Genomic DNA, 24244 nt, shown 5'->3' on the forward strand with positions numbered 1-24244 from the left:
GAAGCATTTATGGCAACATTGGCACTTGACAGTATCTGTATAGCCGCCTACATCTTGGTGTTCTCATGGTCGTTTCGTTAACTTGGTATGTACCACAATTGGCATAGTATGACAAGAGTTTATGACGAACATAAATGATAGGTCATGACATGAATGCCATGACATGCGTGTCATGTAAGTCATGAAACAGCTATCTACGTCTTAGTATGTACCAAAATTGGCATATAGTATGACAAGAGCGTATGACGAACATAAATAATAGGTCATGACATGAATGTCACGGCATGCGTGTTATGTAGGTCATGAAGCAGCCGCCTACATCTTGATCTGTACCAAGATTGGCATAGTATCACAAGAGTGTATGGCGAACATAAATGATAGTTCATGACATGCGTGTCATGTAGTAGGTCATGAAACAGCCGCCTATGTCTTAGTGCTCTCATGGTTGTTTCGTTAACTTCGTAGGTTCCCTGCCCACTGCATCGCGTAACATCGATTCCCAAGGACGTGGAATCTGCCGGCTTTTAGATGCGAAGCATTTCTTGGCGAACATTTGCCCCTTTCACAGTATCTATCTAGCCACCTACGTCTTGGTGCTCTCACTGTCGTTTCGGTTACTTGGTATGTACCAAGATTGGCATAGTATGACAAGAGTGTATGATGAACGTAAATGATAGGTCATGACATGCGTGTTATGTAGGTCATGAAAGTGCCGCCTACGTCCTGATGTGTACCAAGATTGGCATAGTATGACAAGAGTGTATGACGAACTTAAATGATATATCATGACATGAATGTCATGACATGCGTGTTATGTAGGTCATGAAACCGCCGCCTACGTATTGGTGATCTCATGGTCGTTTCGTTAACTTGGTAGGGTCCGCGCACACTGCTTCGCATAATATCGATTCTCACAGGGCGTGGGATCTGCCGGCTTTTTTTAGTTGAAACCCATACGGCCATTGCGTCATTCGCAAGTATACATTTTGTAACTTTAATCTCGCATTTAGCAATGCTTTGCGTCAAAAAAAAATGTTTTTTCGCAACCCAGACCAAGTGATGTGCAAAATAGATTAAGCGTATCACATAAAAAGAGGTAAGCTCAAGTTGTCTCGATCAGCCTTGAATAGCTCCCCCACAGAAAGAGAATTAAGCTTAGGCTATGCAATTAAGTGATAGCTGAGTGGTTCACCGGTTTCATTTGACCTTTTCACTTTTTCTTTCTTGTGTGTAGTGTCCAGTTTATTTCATTTATCACGTATACGTGTGCAGTATGATATATACAATAAAACCTTTCCTGGAATGAACATTGTCAGTGCATCAGCACTGTCACTCGCTTTCGCTGTGCTCTTAATTTTTACCATACGAACAGCAGCCGTGACATGGATTGTTGTAAATTAAAATTAATTTTTTTGGTTTTACGCGCCAAAACAACGATCTAGTTATGTCTGGTACACCGTAGCGAAGGCTCCAGATTAATTTTGACCACCTGGGTTCCCTTAACGTGCACCATAGTGCACCCAATGCACGGTACACGAGCGTTTTTGCATTCAGTTCCCATCAGAAAACGGTCGCCGTGCCTGTATGGAACCCGCGACCTCGAGCTCAGCAGCGCAACGCCGTAGCGACTAGGCTACTGTGGCGGGTAACATGGAATAATCTCTCAAAGTCACCAACACCAGTTTACATGGTTGTTTTTCACAGAGCTTCCTTTAATTTGTGCATGATATTTCGACGCATACGGAAACACGGGGCGGTACATTGGGTCAGGTGCGGCTGACTGATCACGCGGTATTTTGTGGGGTCTCTTACACCGTGCTCTTGGGACAAAGGAACGACAACACAGTAGTGCAGACAATCACAAGGGCATTTATTGCACCTTTCATAAATCAATGCCTGCTAGCCGAGTTGCTATCCACAAAACATGCCGATGGGCGCGCGACAAATCTAGAAGTCTGACTCACCGCGACCGGAAGCGAGCGAATATGTTCGCCCCATGCTGGATCCCAACGCCTGGTCGTTCGCGCGTACTGTCACGCGAATCGTGGCGCGTTCGAAGGCGGCCACGCGAGGCGGTCTCGCAGTAGCATGGGTCGGCGCGCACGCGGGAGCCGTCCCCGCCGCGCGCCGACCCGCCGAGCAAGAGGGTCGCTGCACGTGCGGCACGGCCGTCCCGCTTGCTGTCTCCAACCCAACAGCCCGAGCGCCTTGTCTCCCGACGCCCGAGTAACCCCGCAGCGGCGCGACGCTCGCGCCATCTCTCGCACCGCGCTTCAACCACATTGACCGCCGCTGACGTCACGCAGGCCACGCGGCGAAGTGGGATTACAGGAGACGCGCTATGCGGGAAAAACATCAGGGGACGCGCGAGAGTCGCGCATCCCCACATCCCCCCAACCTTAAATCACTACATATTCCGGCGAAACGTGTCACTCGGTCTCACATCAACGCGTGCTTCGCGACAAAGTAGTACATGTAACAATGGCCGCGCCGAAGAAATGTCCACACGCTGTCCATAGCATGCGAGCCGACATTGTCCCTGGGTACACCGCTGGCGTCCGCCGGTCACAGCAGCAGCTTTGCGACTCGACAGCACGATTCCAGGCCAGGACTCCGGAGACGACGACGCAGTAGTCGGTACGAGCAAGCGTCGCTCGCGCCGACGCGCCCTGCTGGGAAGAGCCGCAGCAGCTGTCGGTGACCGCCGGCTCTTTTGTCCGCCGCCGAGGGTTGTGAGCTGGATACAGGAGGCCGCCGAAGTCGCTGCGCCGAACTGGCCACAGCATCACCATCGCCCGGGGTGGCTCGATAGTAGTCCGGAGCAGCAGCAGACGATGTGCAGGTGGCGGCAAACCAGGGGTGACTCCAATCACGCTGCGTAAACTCAACACTCGGCAAACACTAAAGTAGTGCAAGGGAGAGGAATTATGCATGCGCATCGCCCACGTGGTACGATGTTCAACTCGGCTAGCAAAAGATCGGGCAGCTACTCAGATGCTAAGTTCACGTGAACGAAGCTCGCTTTCTTGAGTCGAACGAGTAATTTCAATTCGTGCGAGGCTAAATAGAATGAGGGAAGCGAATTGCAACACCTCAACGCCACGGTCCACCAGGTTGTGTCCCTCCACGTGCGACAGGCAGCTCCGTAAAGCCTTAGGCCTAAATCGTCGCTACCCTGACAACAACCGGCATCCAAAAACAACACCCAAAATGAGCGCAAAACAGGCAGCCGCGAGGAGAAGTCAGCTCTGTGACGTGGTCCTACTCCGCTCGGTGCACACAGCATCCGAGTTGACGGCGCCCACCGTCCCAGACGGTGTCGGAGCGCCCGGTGACAGGCCGCAATACCAGTCAGCCCGTAGTGGCACCCGTGGCCCGCGGCCACCCGGCTCCCAGAGCCGCGACTTCATCCGAGTCAAAGAGATAGAAGAAGCTATTTACATAAGAAATTCGGACCACCCACGCGGCTTCTGTACTCACTCGCTTCAGGCTTGCCACTGCTCTGCGGGCGCTCAGCCTCGCTCTCCCAGGATGGAGACCACGTGGCTCTCGTACCGACGAATGCCATTAAAAAAAACACTTGCGAAAAGGCTTAGCATGTTGACATGTTCAAACACACTACCGCCACCATCACCTCGCTCAAGAAAGCACGCCGCCGACGCTAGCGATCAAAATTCACGCTAGGCCTACGCTTCGGTTCAAACAAAGGTCTCGAACGAAGCAAAACTGTTAAAACTATCGTCCGATGCCCCAAGAGGCCCCACGTTGGGCGCCAGATGTGGGGTCTCTTACACCGTGCCCTTGGGACAAAGGAACGACAACACAGTAGTGCAAACAATCACAAGGGCATTTATTGCACCTTTCATAAATCAATGCCTGCTAGCCGAGTTGCTATCCACAAAACATGCCGATGGGCGCGCGACAAATCTAGAAGTCTGACTCACCGCGACCGGAAGCGAGCGAATATGTTCGCCCCATGCTGGATCCCAACGCCTGGTCGTTCGCGCGTACTGTCACGCGAATCGTGGCGCGTTCGAAGGCGGCCACGCGAGGCGGTCTCGCAGTAGCATGGGTCGGCGCGCACGCGGGAGCCGTCCCCGCCGCGCGCCGACCCGCCGAGCAAGAGGGTCGCTGCACGTGCGGCACGGCCGTCCCGCTTGCTGTCTCCAACCCAACAGCCCGAGCGCCTTGTCTCCCGACGCCCGAGTAACCCCGCAGCGGCGCGACGCTCGCGCCATCTCTCGCACCGCGCTTCAACCACATTGACCGCCGCTGACGTCACGCAGGCCACGCGGCGAAGTGGGATTACAGGAGACGCGCTATGCGGGAAAAACATCAGGGGACGCGCGAGAGTCGCGCATCCCCACAATTTCCACAACTTCACCATTGATTATGCGGCGATAACTGCTTTCGATTAGCGCTACATTGAAGTGTGATCTGCAGACCACGAAGTCGTGAATTCTCTGTTTCCGTTTTATATTATGAGCCGACTTCTTTTGTCGCAAAACATCCTTCAAAGCTCCAAAGAAAAAAAAAGCACTACGTTATTTCTTTTTTTTTTTTTTCGCACGCACTTTCTACCTGTTTTGTCAGCCACGTACAAAACACGTGACTGTTTTTGAAAGCATGACACTGCTACATCTCACTTCTGGGGTGATCATACAACAAATTAACGCGTTCAGCAAACGGTGAATTTCGAGAATATCGACAACACATTGCAGCGCTCTTTACTCTTCTCTGTCATCTTTCCTGCATTCGCGCGCTGCGCAATACCACCGTTATAAACGACGCTGGTGCGTTAACACACGCTGCGGCCGTCGCGCTAGCCGCGCTTGGGACCCTACGTACAGTACCCTACGCGCTCCCGGCGACGGCGGCGCCGCCCGAGCAGTTCTAGCGGCGGTCAAAATTTTCATCGCATTTTGTACGTTTCTCTCCCACGGCGCACGCACGGCGCCCGTCACACTACCTTGCCCAAGCAGCGGCAAGTAAAAGACGGCTGAAAGATTCATTTAAAACGTGGGACACAGCGCAAATATGGACAAAAGAAGAATAAACTACAGCTCGTCGTTTTTTCTGCTTATGTCTCGTTTGCAAACCAACTCGCCCACCTTGCCATCATGCTTCGGCTGAAGGGTTGATGGTGTAAAGGTAGCGAAATTACAAATGCTGAGAACATTTCCTTTCTTTAGGACAGTTAAATGTTTTTCCCTTGCTTTTCCAGTGGTTTGTTAGCGCGAACAACCGACGAGAATCATCGCAGCATGAAGGTCAAAAGAGCGGCCGTGGCAGCGTGGGCTACCACCATGGCTACCACCCTTGTTTGAATGGGGATACCGTAAACTCTTAAACAAATGTGCACCCTTTGGGCTGTATGTTTGCCGCACAACGATAATCGCCATCTGCCTTGCCTCCGTTTCCTTTCTTGAAAACGCCGCGCTCGTTACTTTCCTGTTCACACGCATGCATGCATGTAACACGCATGCCGTTCGTGACTTGGAAGTGTCAAAGAAAGGAAATGCGTTCAAGACAGATGACGATTATCGCTGTGTGGCAAGATATGACGCAAAGGGTGTAATTTTGCTTAAGAGCATATAGGCCGCACCGCAGAACGCCCTCTCCTCTTGCGTCCTCCAGCATCCAGCGTCCGTCGCATCACCACAGCCATCAACAGGAGCGAGCCACTGATTCCACTAGAGGGAGCGAGCTTGCAGAGGTACCGTATAGTTGTTCGCGAACTTTCGGTTCACATTTGCTAGAGTTTTCTGTTTTCGCGAAGTTGTTGGTCATTTCTACACCCATCTGAGTCGACTCCAGCACTGTAAGCACACAATTCTTGTAGTATTTCTGTTTTCTCGCCAGCATAAATGGTGGTGTCCGGCTCCTTCAGCACATTGGCTGTGACGTTTCCCTTTAGATTCATGCTCCCGACTTTTCTCGAAGCATTAATTTTTATCAGTTCCGTAAGGTAGTATTACGTGTACCAATAGATTTAGCATATTCCTATGTAATTTTCTACATCACTTGGCTTTCTTGGCGAAAGTGGCGCATGATTGCCATTATTGCGTCTGATTTACATCGATAATTGCGTCATCTTGAATCTATAGCCTCTAGTGCTGTTTCTCGTCATTCTATAAGCCGCGAAAGGGGCGATGTATCAGCTTTGCAAGTTTCTTCAACCTATGAAACTTCATTCTGCCCTTTCATTGACCTTTTTCTCTTTTTTTTTCGTTCCGTCGATTAGCTCATGGTGACGCATTTAAACTTGTCCGGTTCTTTTGCGGGCAAGATTCTGACTGGTGTTGTATCGCGGGCCGCGTCTTTCTTTGCTTCGATAGATTGGATTTTTTACAGGTACTGCTCCAGGAGGGCACATGTAACCGGCAAACGGAGGCCTCAGGAAATCACCTGAGGTGATAAAGGAGGCAGCGCAGGATCTCCAGGGCACCCAAGGGGTAGCGGAGGAATCAAAAAGGTGGAAGCAGTGCGGCCCGTGCCAGGATGTGTTCGCATAAAAATTAGCTGCCGATTTTATACACCCCTGGCACGCGCAGGCCTCGGCGAGCCCCAACTCACGGATCAGTTCGGGTTCTAGTTTTGATGTCCCCGTTGCCGCTTTGGTGTCTTGAAGGCACTGGCAGTAATGCGAAATAATGACACGTTGTTATAACTAGTTAAAACACGATTGAATAAATATAATTACGTCCAGCCGCAACTTGTGACGCTAAGTTCAGCACTACCGCGCCCCACGACTTCTGCAACACCAGTCAGAACTTTGCCCTTTTGCGATTGTCGTTGCCGTCTTTTTTGTTTCCAGGTAGCTGTAGACCTTGAAGTGCGGAAGATCAACATTTAATGGAATTAAATGGGGAGGAAAAGGCACCATTAACAGGATGTTATGATACGTTGATTGCATCTGTAAAGCACATTGCCCATTATCACCCTTTTAAACCTCCTGCGTTGTGTAGGCGGCAAGGAGGACAATAATGATAATCCCCTCTGAGTAACTGGCAAACACCTGGGATTCGGTGCTGCGCGCAGTGTTTGTGTCCAGTTTTTTGGGTCTTATGTACGGGTATGCGAGTAGTGATTCTTGACACCGAATAGAATATAAATCGAACAGTGCCAGAAGCAAATTAAATCTATACTGAATACTTTTCGAACAATGAAGAGCTGTTATCACAATTAATATAAAACAATGTTCAGATCCTAGTATTCTTAAATTTGGCAAGTTTCTGTCAATGCATAGCATATTATGAAGGCTTGTTTATTGAATGCACAAATGGTGCCTTAGCAGCAAGAAAGTAGTTTCTTCGCGTGCTCAGGGCTCTTAGGTAGTGCGAATAACTGCTGTACACCTTATAAAGTATGGCTACCCAAGTGACGTAGCCTGCTCCACTACGCAAGTTCTCTTGTTCTATGTCAACTACGCCCGCGGAGGTCAACATTTACCCTACTTTTGCTTCAATTTTACGTCTGTTTGGACGCAGTTAACATGTTGAAATATACCGAACCTTTTCGGAAAATATTCGCACACCTCTAGTATTATGTAACGGGTGGTAGTTACCAAATGACCTGTATAAAAATGTTTACTTGGTTCTTGTACAGGCATGTTGGCGCTTGGCTGCTGTAAATAGTATCAAGTGAATGGCAGCACATAGCAGACTGAAATGTTGTAAAAAGTCTATGGGCCAACAGGAATGCGGTTCCTTTCAGATATAGTACAAAAAAAGTACACATACACACGAAGAAGACACAGCAGATAAGGATGACCGCTACTACAAACTGTTTATTTCAATCAACACAGCCTCTGATTTTATAAAGTGAGCCATATACAGGTGTCATGCCCCCTTCCCTATGCAAAGTTGATAAAACCAAATCTAAGATAGGGAGCAATACTGCTATTTGCTTCAGACAACAGTTTAGGAAGTCCAGTCTAGCACTGTGTAAAAGAATAGAGAAGCTTCGCTTATACAGGCAGGTGAATTCTTGCAGATAAAGTATGCATATAAAGCCACTCTAGCTGTGTAGTTTGCAGACTTGCCCAAGATGGTGGTCTCATAAAATCGTGCCTCGCAACAATGTGTGCTGATATAACGCAACCAAGTGTTCATATTTGTCATCTTTTTCTTTTTTTTTCTCTACCTTTAGCGCATGCTCCCCGAGCCAGTCGTTGACACACCACTTGGCTTGGCCCATGTGCACACTTCTGCACTTCAAGGGAATGGAATATACCACTCCTGTCGCACATCTTGCATAAGGGCGTTCATGCCTTGTTTGGCAACCTCATTCGCAGTCATCGCAAATTTGAGGGCAGAGCCTAGAAAGCTTATTAGGAGATGCGAAGCCCACAGGAATACGATGCCTGTACGCAACCTTCTTGATGGTGTGCAAGACCTTAGGCATATAAGGCATCATTAAGGGTCTCACCGTCTGTCGCTGGGTCTCCACCCTTTCCATTCCAGCTCTGTTTACCTTCTGCAGGAGAGATTCAGCCACCGCACCACTAAGCAAATCGAGGAATCCCGCTGCCATTAGGCGACCAATCTAATATTTCAATCTGTGCTCCATGGTATGTGAGCACGACTTTCGGAGCACAGCATCCAGGCACTGAAACTCGATGCCCCTTTTTAGTATTTTTGAGTGGGCAGAGTCAAAAGGCAAAAGAACTTTCTTGACCCATGGGAGGTACTGTCAACATACATGGTATGTTGGGAGTGAAACCCAAACCCTGCAGGGCAGGGTTTGAGTTTCAAAGCTTAGAACGACAGAAAGTTGAACTAGTTGGTAAGGATTCATTATGCAAAAAAGGTGAGGCGTGCAGACAGGACACAATAGTAGGGAAGTGGACAACACGAACGCCGACTATCAACTGGAGGGAGCACTGAGGCGAAAAAAGAAGACTCAAAACTCATCTGCGCAAGCTCAGGAATGGTATCACCACGTGTCAGTCGGGTACATGTGTCAGTCTACGTGAGAGATAACTGCTAAGGCACTTAATCTCTTCCTTATGTAAGTTAATCAAAGGCTGTCTTACGCACGCACTTCCACCTTTATAGATATGCCATGCCTCTACCATAAAACGCATATCTTCATTCCTATGCCTGTAAAATATCGCGCATTCATCTAACTCTGGCGTGCAGTTACAATCTTGGCAATGCAGGGAAAGATTAGAAGGCGATCCACCAGTCAACAACTTTTTATGCTCCGTTAGCCTTTGGTTGATACACCGCCCCGTTTGCCCTACGTAGAACTGGCCACAGCTAAGAGGAATTTTATAAACCACACCCATACGACAGTCAGTAAACCTGTTGTTCTTATTTTGCCTTTTACCTGCTCCTTCTTCCTCTGCATGGCAGCGCATATCTTACCTAGCTTATTGGGAGCAGTGAAAGCAACATTAACATCATATCTAGTTGCAACTTTTTTAAGCCTGTGTGACACTGAATGAATGTATGAAATAGCCACTACTCTTTTTTTGCTATTACTTTTTTCGGTAATCACGTCCGTCCCCCTCGAAACCGACTTCTTTAGGCGTCCAGCCACAGTGGCCACTGCTACACTAGGATAACCTGCTTCTAATAGGCGCTAGACCTGCGCATTAAAACCGGGGCTCATTTTGTGCCAGTTTTTTTCATTTTGTCCTGCATGCACAAAATGAGCGCCAGCTTTACTGCTCCTAATAAGTTAGGTAAGATGTGCGCTGCTATGCAGAGGAAGAAGGAGCAGGTAAAAGGCAAAATAAGAACAACAGGTTTACTGACTGTTGTACGGGTGTGGTTTATAAAATTCCCCTTAGCTGTGGCCAGTTCTACGTAGGGCAAATGGGGCGGTGTATCAATCAAAGGCTAATGTAGCATAAAAGGTTGTTAACCGGTGGATCGCCTTCTAATATTTACCTGCATTGCCAAGATTGTAACTGCACGCCAGAGTTAGATGAATGCGCGATATTGTACAGGCATAGGAATGAAGATATGCGTTTTATGGTAGAGGCATGGCATATCTATAAAGGTGGAAGTGCGTGCGTAAGACAGCCTTTGATTAACTTACATAAGGAAGAGATTAAGTGCCTTAGCAGTTATCTCTCACGTAGACTGACACATGTACCCGACTGACACGTGGTGATACCATTCCTGAGCTTGCGCAGATGAGTTTTGAGTCTTCTTTCTTTTGTCGCCTCATGCTCCCTTCAGTTGATAGTCGGCGTTCGTGTTATCCACCTCTCTACTCTTGTGTCCTGTCTGCACGCCTTACCTCTTTTTGCGTTTGAGTTTCACTCATGAATTGCCTAGCACTGAGGGGTTGCAGTTCCTAGATCTTATGCTAAGGTTTCGCAGAGACTGTGTATGTTGGGACATGTGTCAAAAAGGTTCTTTTGCCTTTTGACTCTGCCCACTCAAAAATACTACAAAGGGGCATTGCGTTTCAGTGCCTGGATGCTGCGTTCCGAAAGTCGTGCCCACATACCATGGAGCATTGATTCAAATATCAGATTGGTCACCTATTGGCAGCGGGACTCCCTGAGTTGCTTATTGGTGCTGTGGTCGAATATCTCCTGCAGAAGGTAGAAAAACAGAGCTGCAACAGAAAGGGCGGAGACCCAGCGACAGACGGTGAGACCCTTAATCATGCCTTATATGCCTATGGTCTTGCACAACGTCATGAAGGTTGTGAACAGGCATCGCATTTTTGTTGTCTTCACAGCTCCTAATAAGCTTTCTAGGCTCTGCCCTCGAATTTGCGATCACGGCAAACAAGGTCGCCAAACCAGGGATGAACGGCCCTACGTAAGGTGCTTGACAAGAGGGGTATATTCCGTTCCCTTGATGTGCATAAGTATGTACATCAGCCAATCCAAACAGTACGTCAACGACCGGCTCGGGGAGCATACGGTAAAAGCTGAAAAAAAAAAAAAAAAGACGGCAAATATTCACACTTGGTCGCACATATCGCCACGTGTGGTTGTGAGGTGCGATTTTATGAGATAACCATCTTAGGCAAGTCTGCAAACTACACGGCTCAAGTGGCTTTAGATCCATTTTTTATTGGCAAGAATTCGCCTATCTGTATAAGTGAAGCATCTATTGTTTTGCACAGTGCTGAACTGGACTTCCTGAACTCTGTTGTCTGAAGCGGATAGCAGTATTGCTGACTTTTTAAGATGCGTTTTTATCAACTTCACATGGGAAAGGGGGTGTGACACCTGTATGTGGCTCGCTTTATAAAATCGGAGGGCGTGTTGATTGCAATAAACAGTTGGTAGTAGCACTCATCCTCGTCTGCCATGTCTTCTGTGTGTGTGTACTTTTTTTGCACTATATCTGGAGGCAACTATGTTAGACCAACTAGCTCAATAGACGGTCTTTCTGGGGGTAATGGGTTCACATGTGCAGGTCCAAAGAACTCTACATTAAGTACTATTTTGATCTTTTTAAGCATGAACACGGCAGTCTAATACTATTAGCGCAGTCTGAGAGTGGTGCAGAAAAGCTTTGTGCACGTTCAGCGGGTGCAGCGTAAGAAAATTTCTTCGTGCACATGTCACGTCCTTACACCTGTCTGCTACACAGTGTTGTCATGGCTCACAAATGAAGTGCCATTTTCTGGAAAATGTATATCAGGGCGCATGATAGGTTGCCTGGTGAAGCGTCAATTTCATCTAGCACTGCAGACTAGCAATGAGCATTTGTTTGTGAAGAGTTGTAGAATCTGAGAAGAGACAAAAATTTCATGCCTGTTGTCTACAATTTACTCCAGTGTAGAATGACAGAAATGGTTTCACCCGAGTAATGTTTCACCAAGTATTGCAATGCAAAGCAGTGGTTAATTTCAGCTAGCAGCTATTAAGTTTCTTCATTTAGCTCGCACTTGAATAAATAGTTTAGGCACAATTAGGAACTGGTCTGTAACTTCCTTTGTACACACTTTTTCCCTCTCTCTTACTTAAATTACAGTATGAACAAATTTGTGGACAGAAATGGCAGCGAAAATTATACTTCACGGTATTTAGCCCAGACCAAGGTTGAGGAACGTGCCATTTGATCTTACAGTTGCGTAGTGTGGCCTACGAGTTAGATGCGACCCACAGTGAAGGAAAGAAAAGTGCCCAGCAGACGACATGCAATAATTCCAGTCATGTAATGCCGTAAAGGGAGGCCACTCTAGTCCCACATGCACAGAATGTTTCTGTGGTGCCACTAGGCTGCACCCATGGTACTGAAAGCCACGTGCTCCCATGTTCACGCTAAAGAAGGTCAAGGTCGTACACTGTTGCACCTTTTTTTCATTTTCACATTAATTGAGGGGAAGAGACACGAGCGTGTAGTGACTATAAATGTAAAAGTGATCTTTGTAGCCATTGCCAAAAAGTTTCCAGGCCAATTTCTGCATGTGCAACTGGAGCTATTGCCAAGCCATGTACTGGTACCACAGTTGTAACCAAATGGTTTCTGCAAAAATCTGGCGTGGACAGGCTTCTGTGAAAGGAAAGTTTAACATCCTTTTGCCCATAGCAGCACGCTGCAAAGGGAAACTGATACTAATTGTTTAGGAAGCAAACATGTAGTGGACAAAGACTTCTATCTGGTCAGAAAATTCAATCCAGTACCACCATGAGATCAGAAAGTAGTCAGGTATATGCTGAATTTTCCCGTTCAAAAACACAAGGCTCCGCTCACTCTCTCAGATGCTTTAATGGCATAGCATAGGAGCCCAACCATAGGGCTGTAGCAGCCTGTGTCACTCGCTCATTGGCCATAAAGCTTTTGGCAATGCTGCTTTAGTTAAAAAGCTGTAACGCTTGTTTTGACTGTAATAGACAACACAGGCTGAGCTCTGGGTTAAGTATAATTCAGAACAGGAGCATACACCCATAAGTACACTGCTGCAGTCTGACAAGTAAATAAGTATGCTTACATATTCAGATTTGTACAACTATGCCAAGTTGCACAAGAAAATAGCCCTCCCTCCCCCCCCCCCTTTTTTTTAATAGTTACTTACCTTGAACAGACTTCCTTGTCACCTGTAGGCACAAATTAGCTTGCAGTGGGTAACGCAATGGAGATGAAATTGCAATTGTTAAGTGGAAATAACACTGTGCCCAAAACACATCTTGCCATATTTATTGTTTTTCTAGTCTTGCTATGCTGTAGTTTATTTGGCTGCATTCAGAAGTACATCTGCTTTGTTTTTACAGAGGGGCATTCATTAGGAGCAGCAGCAACATAAAAAGGCCAGCATGCTGGTGGTTTGGAGGTGCTGCCTTTCTCCGGCAGCTGTGAGGGCATCTGTGAAGACTTTCGCAGCAGGGCCAGCATCCTCACGATGGCCTACGATGACCCAGAAGACGCTGAGCATGTCAACACGATCTCGGTCTGCCCGCTTTCAGGCTGCCACAGCCAAGAGGCGCACACTACGCGAGATAATCATGGCCCCCGCTGGTGATACAGGTGAGCCATTTCCTTTAGCAGGCCTGGAATTAATAAAATATGACCCTACGTATCATCTCTGGAGATGAAGGTACCTATCTGCTGCATAGTAAAACGTGCTTAGTAGGATGCACATCTTTAAAGGTGTTGTTCAGTGGCTTTAAAATGGCAAGGAGGAAATATATATATATATATATATATATATATATATATATATATATATATATATATATAAAAGGTTTATTCTGATTTGCACTGTGGTCTACACTTAAAAGAGAACACTGGAGCACATGACACTGGTTCAACACCGCCACCAGTGGCATCTGTAGCGATACTTTCGTGCAGATGTGCAGCCAGTACCATGGGCGTGGTGCTCAGCTCGTGTCGTCTGCTATTGAGTGTGGCTGGCTGGTGCTCGGATTGTCACAGATAAAGCGCTCACACTTTTCTGGAGTTGGCCGGCAACTGCTTGGTCAGTCTCATAGTCAGCAGTTAGGGCACCACAAAAGAATATCACTACATAGAAAATTAGGTTGTGGTTATTTTTATCATTCCAACTTAAGAAGTCGGTCATGACAAGCTGTCCTACGTTGTTGTCATTACCTCATGCTGTCATTTGCTGTTATTAGAGAGTGGTGGCACAGCTACAATTGGAATTATCTGTGTGTTTGTTTTATGCAATGTCTGTGCATTAAAACATCATTCTAGCCGGTGTGTACGCTGAACAACAAACACTCAAGCGACTCAAAAGCATGTTCAGCGGAATGTACGGGGATAAGCACTATCATCAATATGGGTTATGTATAGCTTTCATGGTAACAGTGACGTGTTTATCACAAGTAACAATCACTTTGGTGTGGAGTACTAAGTTTTGGAGTATGAAAAAGTACTTTAAGTGTTTGGGTTCAAAGCGTCTTAAAGATGGTGCTAGTATGTGTATGCTTTAAATAGTGCATTGGCCTTATTTCCATAACCATAGCTCAACAATATGCTTTCTTTCATTGACCGGAATTCAAACCAAGGTGAAACCATGTGCATCTGTGAGAAATGTAAATCTTTGGCTCGGCAGGCATTTCTTTATAAAGTAAAATCGATGAACAAAAAGGCTACAATGCCATTGTGCTGAGGTAAGGCAACATTTGATCTTGTTGAAATTAAGCAACGCCATTGAACACATGAACTAATTTGAGAAATGCTTCGTCAGCCGGGCAGGCTGCTGGCGAACGACTACTGGCAATGAGAAGAACCAAAGTGATATTGTAGTGTTGAAAAATTCTTTGAAGCATCTGGGTGCAAGGAAAGTTACTCTTTCCAAACAAAAGAGCAGCTTGCTAAGCAGCGATCCAGCTATGTCACCACTGCTTAGTGTCAGCAGACGACGCAAGCCCGAGCACCACCCATGGCACTCGCTGCACCTGCACAGAACACGTGGTGGCGATGCCAAGTGGGGGGCCACATGCCGTAGTGTTCCTTTTAACAATGGACTGCCGTGTACATATAAGGGTCACAAGAATGGCATGAAAGTGCCACCCACCCAAAAGTAGCATCAATCCTTTGCAGCTTTGTGCCACTTTCTGGTGGACAACAGCTCTACAAAACTTTGTCTATCCTGCAGATTTCTGCAAAACTTATTTGTTCCTATTTGTTCCTTCAGAGGCATGGCATGAGAAAGCATTGTTTGATGTGAAATTGAGGAAAACTTCCCTTGCATTTTTGAAGAGCCCATGCAGTGAGATGTGTAACAGAGCCCAAACAAAGGAAGTCTCAGGCTGGAGCCTGAGTCTTCCCTTGTTCGACCACTGTATTAATCTCCATCTGTCTCGATCTTCCTATGAACCTCTGACTTGTTTGAATTCACGCAGTGAGAGGCAGTTGACATAGGTCCCTATCAATACCTTGACACCTGGATTTATATACGTACTGTTTTATATTTTCTGTATTCATTAAGCACATCTTGATTCCTAGGCTCGCTGGTCATTTGCAATTTTGTTTGGCAGACATGTAGAAGCATGTATGGGACACTTCTATGTGGCAGTCGTAAATATTGCACATTGCAAGTTACATGCGAGTAGTTATGTTTCAACCCATAGATATGGAATAAAATATTGTCTAAGAAGCACAGCATGTTGTCAAAGTTCTGCCAGTCTTTTGATGCTGAAAAGTGTTGTGCATAAAGGATTTGTTCAACCCTTTTTTTTTTCTTTCCTTCTTTTTCTTCTTCTTTTGCCGCATCTGGAGTTAGTATATGGGAAAAAGTACATTCTACCAAATTCTCGGGAATTGTTTGGTGAAGTATGCATTCGTACTGAATTCTCACTTACTTATCTACTAACGTAACAAACATGACGGTTTTCCAATATTTCTCGCAGACTGGCTGATTAGTAAAATGTATAATAATGTGTACTTGCCTTGTGCTGTTCTCGTAATGCTGAAATTCGTTTTAAGCGAGAAGAACGGGGGTTAACCGAGGGGCCAGATTTTTATTAGTCATATCATAAGAAGCCAACAAACACAGACAGCAAGGACAACATAGGCGAAATTACTTGTGCTTAATAAACGATTTATTAAGCACAAGTAATTTCCCCTATGTTGTCCTTGGTGTCTGTGTTTGTTGGCTTCTTAAATTCGTTTTGACATTTATTTTGAGACAAAAGTCAAAGAACTAATGAAGAACTATTTATGCTCTAACTCCAGCCAGCTTAAGAGTTAACATGTTTACCTGTTACATTGTACAGTGCCGTCTGATTCCATATGGAATAGCTTGTACTGGCATGCTAACCCACCCATTTGTAGTGGCTTGTGCAGTTTTTGCATTTGTACGTGTAGTTCAGCTGTTTCTTCTTTTAAGCCAAGGGGGAAGAGTTAAAGTAAAAAGAGGTTAAAATGCATAACCTTAGTGCATTCACCAACAATGAGTGGGGTACATGGAGCCATCAGGGTCACTTCCGATGTGAGCACTCATAGTGTTTCATTGAAATCTCTTATAAGAGATTTTCTTAACCCTGCATTACATTTCAAGCTCCTTAGTGAGGGATTTTCTTCTTGCAAGCTGTTAGCTTTGAGCCGTATTATGCTGCAGAAGTGTTAATGACCTGTGATATTCAACAAGGTGCTGGACCAGTCGGTACTTGATTGAAGGTGAAAAAACCGGCGAAAAATGTGTACATGCGCAAGTAAGACGACGAGACTAGGCTGGAAATCATATCACCTGAATAGCCTCTCCCATTGTTTTCATGCTGTGTTTTTCACTGGTTTTCACCTTCAACACAGACATTCAAGCATATTTTTTGGGGGGGTGCAAATATTCAAAATTTATAATAAATATTTAATACTTCTATGTTTAATCACTGTACATATTCAATTTGGATAATGTTCGATTTCTACAAATATTCGGTTATAGCCAAATATACAGCATTAGCATAGTAGCCTGCCTGCTGTAGAAAAGGGTTCAGGCATACGGTTCATTGTCCACTTCAAGCAACTGCTATAATAGCAACATTTCACTCCACTTTATTACCTTAAAACCACGTTGTAGGGGTATTACTTAAGGGGTGGTCAATAAAATAAGTATTAGAAAGAGGTGTTTATGTTGGAATATGGGTTACAATTGCTTCGGTAAAGGCAGATGGGCTTGTGATGGCTGTGGCGGTGCGTGGAAGGCCATTCCAGTCCCTTGCTGCTCAAATAAAAAACGATGCTTGAAAAGTGATGTTTCGGGCATGTGCGTGCAACTTGAAGCGGGTGGCTGGTGCGATGAGATATGTACGAATGGGGCATGATGTATGGTGGGTGATTAAGGGAGCTGTAAAAAAATACATGTAAACAGAAGAGAGAAAGGGTGGCAACCTGTTGACGGAAAGAAAGCATTGCCAAGCCAGATTCTGCTTTCAACGATGAGATGCTGATATCGTATGAATATGATGAGGGAATAAACCTAGTAGTGTGATTTTGTAGTGGCTTGAGTGCATTTATGATATAAGTTTGATCCTGGTTCTGGATGGAGATGCATACTCAAGTTTCAATCTTGCAAATGATTGATAGGCTAACGCTTTTACTTGTGGAGTATAACGTAGGTGTCCTAAGAAATCCCAGTGATTTATTAGCAGCTGAGATGATATTAGTAGTGTGCAAGCGCCAGGACAGATCGCAAGATAGTGACACCGAGGTATCTGAATAATTGGACTTATTCGATTGGAACAATAGCGACAGAATACGTAAATCTGAGGGGGTTACAGCAGCGAGTGAAAGACGCAACTTTCCATTTGTTAGGATTTAGGTTTCTTTGCCAGCAGTTACACCATTTTTGTGCATTATTAAGGTTATTCTGGATGAAAGTGTGGTCAAGTGTGTTGGTAACTGTGCGGTAAATTACACAGTCATCTGCAAACATACGAATGTTACATGATACGTACGTTGGTAGATCAGTAACATATATAAAAATGAAGCGGTCCTAAGACTGAACCCTGCGGGACACCTGATGTTACGGAGAGTCTGCTAGAATAATGGTTATTAATGAAGACAAACTGAGAGCGGTTAGTGAAGATTGCTTCAATCCATTTTACCACATCGGGGTGTACATTTAACTGAGACAATTTTAGTAGCAAACGTTTATGAGGAACCATGTCAAATGCTTTAGCGAAATACAGGAATATGGCACCAGTCTGAAGGTTATTGTTGAGGTTAACATGCAGGTCTTGAAGGAAAATGGCCAGCTGCGCGTTTCGCAAGGATACCCTTTTCGAAATCCATGTTCACAAGGGTGAAAAAAGCAGATTGAATCTAAAAAGTTCATCATATGCGAGTATATGAGTGTTCCATGATTTTGCACGGGACACTAGTTAACGACCTAAGACGATAAGTTAATGGGGTGTCCCCGTTACCTGATTTGAAGACTGGAACAACCTTGCCCACTTTCCAGACAGATGATAAGATGCCTGAGGAGAGTGACTGCTAAAACAACATAGTTACGTGGCAGAAACATGTTTAATATTTTTTTTTTTTTAAGTTGGGGTTCCTGCCATTCACACCTGCTGACAGTGAAAGCTTGATGTTATCAATGATCGAGGTGACGTCCTCTGCCGAGAATATAATAGGTGACATATGCTCAGTTATGTTAGTAGGTGTGGGCAGGTCTGGAGTCGGTCTCATTAGTAAATACGGAGAAAAAGGCTGTGTTAAAAGTGTCTGCACACTCGCTGTCGCTGACCAATTCGCCATGTGCATTTAACACGCTGTTCGTGCACACCTCCTGAGGGTTTAATATTTGCCAAAGTTGATGAAGGCTGTGCGTAAGCATTTTAGGCAGTTCATCATGGAAGAAGGTGAATTTAGCATTCCGTATAGCCTTCAGATAAGTCTTCGGCCACAAAATATTTCCCCCTAGCAGATGGGTGTCTGTTCAGTTTGGCTATGCAGAAGAGACATTTCTTTTTGTTTTGGAGTCGCTTTCAGTGTTTTCGTGAACATAGGCTTGTTTCAGTTTCCGTGGAATGTTATTCTCGGTATGAACTTATCAACGAGGTCACCCAGTTTGTTCTTAAATATGGTCCAGTTTTCATAGAAGGGCGCGCAGAACATAAGCTCTCGAACGTAGGAACGAATGCACTTGGATCATTATTGATCGCATCATAATTACCTTTATTGTACAGGCGGATTGTTTTGTTGACTAAATGGCATCTTACAGGTTGAAACAAGAACGTGACGTGAATTACTTTGTGGTCACTGACATCAGGTGGATATGTTATTGATAAGCTTTCCGGGTTACTGGTTAGGATGAGATCTAAGATGCTAGAAGTGCTATGTGTAACGACTTAGCGACTTTTCACTTGATCATTTACGAATTTTCAGCTGAGTGGAAATCGCACATCATTACAGGCATTGAAGGAAGTTGCTGCTTTTCCTATCTGTGTTCCTTCTTGTACATTTAGACACAGAATAATATGCAGTAACTGCCGTGGTAGCTTAGCAGCTACGGCGTTGCACTGCTAAGCATGAGATCGTGTGATCGAATCCCGGCCACGGCGGCCACAATTCGATTGGCACGAAATGCAAAAACGCCCGTGTACTGCGCAGTGGGTACCCGTTAAAAAAGCCCAGGTGGTCAAAATTAATCTAGAGTCCCCCACTATGACATGCCTCGTAATGAGATTGTGGTTTTTGCAGCTTAAAACTCCAGAATTTAATTTTTTTAATATGCAGTATTAGATTCTGTATTCGGAGCACATATTTTTTACAATATTTGTACTTAATTTAGTTTTAGAACTCCACCATTCAAACACCTCTAATATTTTCTCTTGTCAAGAACTATTTGCTGCCAATGTCACCTAGAGGAAGTAGCTTAACCCTTTAAGGCGCTGTGTACACAATTGTGTGTGACAAGATTAGTGCATAAGCAGCAAAAGCATAGATGAAAGCAGTGATGTATAAAATGTGTCGTATACATCCTGAGACAGCTCTGATTGGAGTTGTGCTGCAAGTTTGAAGAACGTATCCAAAGTGTTTTATTAGAATGAATGGGAAGGTAGACGGCTGGGTGTACTTGCTCGGTGTGAGTATGTCATCGTATGTAGCTGGTTCACTTCTTTCATTGTTTTTCACACTGTGTTGCAGCAGGCATAATGTTCAAGTAGCTCGATAGGTACGTTTCAGGCCTGCTAGACATGAAATAGTTGGTATTCTCATACCTGATGTTCCTGCCACGAGTTTTTGCATGGAGTCCACATTCTGTAAACAGGACAAAACTCGCTAAAGAACTGAAAATTCTTAGTCTATTCTGCAGATTTTTACGATTCTGAAAATGTGAGAAATGTGGTGAAAGTAAAATTTTAATCAACAGAAATAATCAGCCCATGAAAGGGTGTGGATCGAAGTTTTCATGTAGTGTTGCCTTAATTGCAGATATTATAGCCAGTGGAATTTAGCACATTTGGCCAGTTTGTTATTTTGGAGTGGCATTTTATGATTACTTGCATGTTTTTCTTTGTGCATTTTTTTTTGCGCAATTTTTGTGCATCATTTTCTTTGGTCCACAAATATTGCATTTATCATCCCATCTTACCCTGAATGTTTTTTGTGAAGGCAATCACTTGCAATATTTCCTAGTGTTGGAATATGCGACTACAGTAGAACCTCGTTGATACAATCCCATTACGTACCCGACGCCAGCATTCTTGATTGGGAACACAAAAGATGACCCAATAGAGTTACACTTATTTTTACCAGTTCCTGTTCCTGGAGAGCACAATGTTTCTGCGTAAATGTTGAGTACATCGCCAAACTGCGATCCTATGATAAGTTTTCCGGCCACTAGGTCCCATGCAGACAAGAAAATGTGTTAGGCACATGCGATCAAGAACAGTATATAGCGGCCACAGCGGCAGCTTCACTACTATTCTCGCCCACCCGTCTTGCATGAAAACACTGGCACGCACTCGATTTCTTATTTCTGTACCAGCAAATCACCTCCGGGGCCGTTGCACGCCGCATTCACGGCTATCACCACCACCAACTCTATTGCGATAAGCATCTTCACCTATCTGTTTCGCAGTTCGTGGTGCTGTTGGAAGCGTACTGCACACTTTTAATAGGCCGTAACCCAAATGCTCCATTGTTCCCTGCTGGAGACTGCATTGCCGCTATATGCTAAGTAAAACAAAACAAAAAAGGCACAAGCCACGCGCTATTGAAAACAGCAGCCACCCGCCTGTCTCGCACCAAAGTGCCGGCGTGCACTGTTTCTTATTCTGGTATCAGCAATTCTCCTCTCGGGTTGTTGCACACCATATTCATTACTATCGCTGCCAAGCTTATTGTGACAAGTATCTTCAACTATCTGTTTTACAACGCATGGGGCGTAGGGCCATTGGTAGCATACTGCATGCTCTTAGCAGGCGATAATCCAAATGCACCGCTGTTCCCTGCTGCGGGCAGCGCGATGTGAGCGTCACGTTTTGCTTCAGTAACATCTGGCATCGCCCACCAGCTCGATTTCATTTCGGTTTCCCAATACCCTCTTTAAAGGGACCCGGAAACGATTTCAATTTTGTACAAACATACAGAGTTGTTAGAGCAGGTCGTTCTGATGATTAAGTGACACATTTCAGTGCTCCACGTAAAGCGTGTAATTTATTATAAGGTTTTAAAAATGTACATCGCTACCCATCGCAGCGGTGCCACTCCCCCGAGTTTTCAGTTGCCTCACCTCAATTGACGTGTGTCGCCCCTCTTGCGTCATTTGGACACCCATTTGGCTACCCAGGTCGTCTCATCGATAACTTTTCCAGATTTATGGTGAACAATTGTTGTTTGTAATAGTTAAAATGTTGCTTAATTTGTTTCTCAAAAAGAAAGTAACAGCAAGAAAATATGCAAGGACAATATCGCTACACTTGAGCACTTCCGGCACACAGCAAGTGTCACCTGCTTGTGTTCTTCGTGCCGATGTGAGCTGTGCGGTCAGTGTTCGTCTCGAGCTTTCATATTGTGAACACTGGATCGCCCTTGATACGTTCCAGAGGCACAGGTGATGAATCCATCAAGCTAAAAATACTTCACATCACTTGTAAGCTAATAACTGGCATACTTTCAGGGACATACCCACACTACTAAATACCTCACATTCGATGACGCATCCTGAGACTCGAGCAGTGAATCACTCCTGGACTTTCTGGCGCGTTCAGCATCTCCTGTGAATCAGGATAGCGTGAGCAAGAGCTAGCTACACTTTAAATAGGTTTACGCCCTCAATGTGAAGGGTCCTTAAAGGTGCCAATAGGTATATAACTCCCACCCTCACACCCGTAAAAGGTGAGTTTAGATAGAAAGCATTCTTAAAAAGATCCTAGAACAATTTCGACGATCTTGTATAAACATACCGAGTCGTTAAGATAGGTCCTTCTGATTATTAAGTGACATAGTTAAGTGCCCTGCGTAACGTGTGTTATTTATTATAAGGATTTAAAAATGTGCATTGCTACCGATTGCAGTGGTGCCACTCCCCTGAGATTCCGCTTTACAACCTACGTAGCTGGCACATGAAACGTCAGCTGGACGAGCTATCCAATTGGCTTTACTTTTTCCAACATTATCATGAACAAATGTTGTTCATAATAGTTGGAATGTTGGTTAATTTGTTTCTATAAAAAATAGTAACAGAAAGAGAATACATAGCAGCAATATTTCACTACACTGAAGCATTTTCGGCACACAGCGAGGGTCGTCTTTTTGTGTTACAATGTGCCCTGTGTTGACACAAGCTGCATGGTCAATGTTGGTCTCGAGGTTTCTTTTCGCTAGGACCATGAATCACCTTTGTTGCGTTGTAGGCTGGAAACATAGCGATTGGCTACATGTCAAGCTGTGACATCGTGTCCCTCTGCAAGGGAACAGATGAGCAGAGTGGCTGCAGCGAATCGGGCTGTCTGTATGTGATCGGCATCATGATCTACGCAGTTGTGGCTGTAACTTCATGCTGGAGGATTACTGCCACAATAGAGTTTTAGCATGTCCAGCATTCCTGTAAGCGTAGACAGTCCGGGCATTTTGCCAGATGGGCAGAGGTGCTAACGTGAGCGGCCTGCAGGGTGTAGCTACCTGGTTACAGAGAGCTCAACCAAACACAGCGCTAGCATAGCAGTAACCAAGTGTATTCTACTAGATGTTATACACTTAGTTACTGCAATATTAGCTCTGTGTTTGGATGGTTAAGCTCTCGGCTGCACCGTGCAGGCAGATTAGGCCGCTCAATTTACGCTAAAGCCCCTTCATCACAGTAGTATGGAGGGGCTTTAGTTTACACCTCCACCCATCTGGTGAAATGCCCAGCTCGCCTGCGGCTGCCAGAATACCGGATGCACTCGGCACTGTGACAGAACACTCGCAACGCACGCTGTTTGGATAGTTCTTGCGAGGGATTGATGGTCAGGTGGCTAGCGGAGAGGTTGGAGAGGCTTCGCACTCTGGCTCTAAGACAACCGAAAGTGGATGTCGCGATGTCACATGGTGACGCAAAGCCAGTGAACATGGAGCTTAGCCCCGATCATACTCGGCGAACGAGTTGAGAAAAAGTATGGCTAGGGAGGAGGGTAATTTGTGATTGTCCATAGCTCTCTTAATATGAGGCACTTCACTTAAATTGTGGCACTAATGTTTTACTATAGCTGTACTCTATGCAGCTACAGAATTTGTCCAAACCATTTCAGGGACCCCTTTAAAGGGACTGACAAACAATTTTTAAGGATCCAGTTTTTTATGGTGCAACAAAAAACTCGCCCTCTGTAGTGTTTACATCTGCAACAGTTACTTCCAAAAGTGCAGGAATATTTTGTGACCGGAATTCTTCGATCTGAGCAGCCTCTAAAAAAAAGTCCCTCCTCCAGCAACTCTGAGAAGTGAGAGCAATGCCAATAGCTCACCTTTCAAATTGTGAAAGTATCATATCATTCTGCTTTCACAGGAGTGAGTGCAGCTGTGGTTAACCCCCTATATTTTGACCTTTTCAACCAATTTTGAATATATATAGCTAGTACAATAAGTTTGCGCTGTTGTACAGAGCTCTCTCATATTTGTACCGCATCTTTCCCTAAGTACACGCCTATGTCATGACCCCCAGCATCGTTCTTTACTTGTCTGCTCATTACAAACGAACCTGCACATTGTAAGTCAGAAAAAGCTTGTAATATAAACTGTATTTCAATACTAAAAATGGTAGGCGACCCTAATCTTTGCTTCGGTGTCTCTTAGCGACACTTGCACCTCGGCATTGGTGTTCTTTAGGTTAAGCAAGCGAACATCAGAGGGTGAGGAAGCGCTGTGTGCGC

General features: G+C 45.2%; 1 protein-coding gene across 3 annotated transcripts in view; it reads left to right on the top strand.

Moving 5' to 3' along the window:
• The first annotated feature begins 5568 nt into the window (after window positions 1–5568).
• The window catches only part of LOC142577388 (growth hormone-inducible transmembrane protein-like), a 32093-nt gene continuing 13417 nt past the window's right edge, over window positions 5569–24244 (top strand). Inside the window, exons 1-3 of one of the 3 annotated variants that reach the window (XM_075687096.1) lie at window positions 5672–5821; window positions 6355–6475; window positions 13196–13448. In XM_075687096.1, coding sequence (XP_075543211.1) covers window positions 13238–13448 — 211 coding nt within the window. In that variant the 5' untranslated portion in view covers window positions 5672–5821; window positions 6355–6475; window positions 13196–13237. Of the gene's footprint in view, window positions 5822–6354; window positions 6476–13195; window positions 13449–24244 lie in introns of all 3 variants that reach the window. The other 2 variants (XM_075687097.1, XM_075687095.1) reach the window with 2 other exon arrangements.

Source organism: Dermacentor variabilis, chromosome 1 (assembly GCF_050947875.1).
Source record: "Dermacentor variabilis isolate Ectoservices chromosome 1, ASM5094787v1, whole genome shotgun sequence".
Lineage (NCBI taxonomy): Eukaryota > Metazoa > Arthropoda > Arachnida > Ixodida > Ixodidae > Dermacentor > Dermacentor variabilis.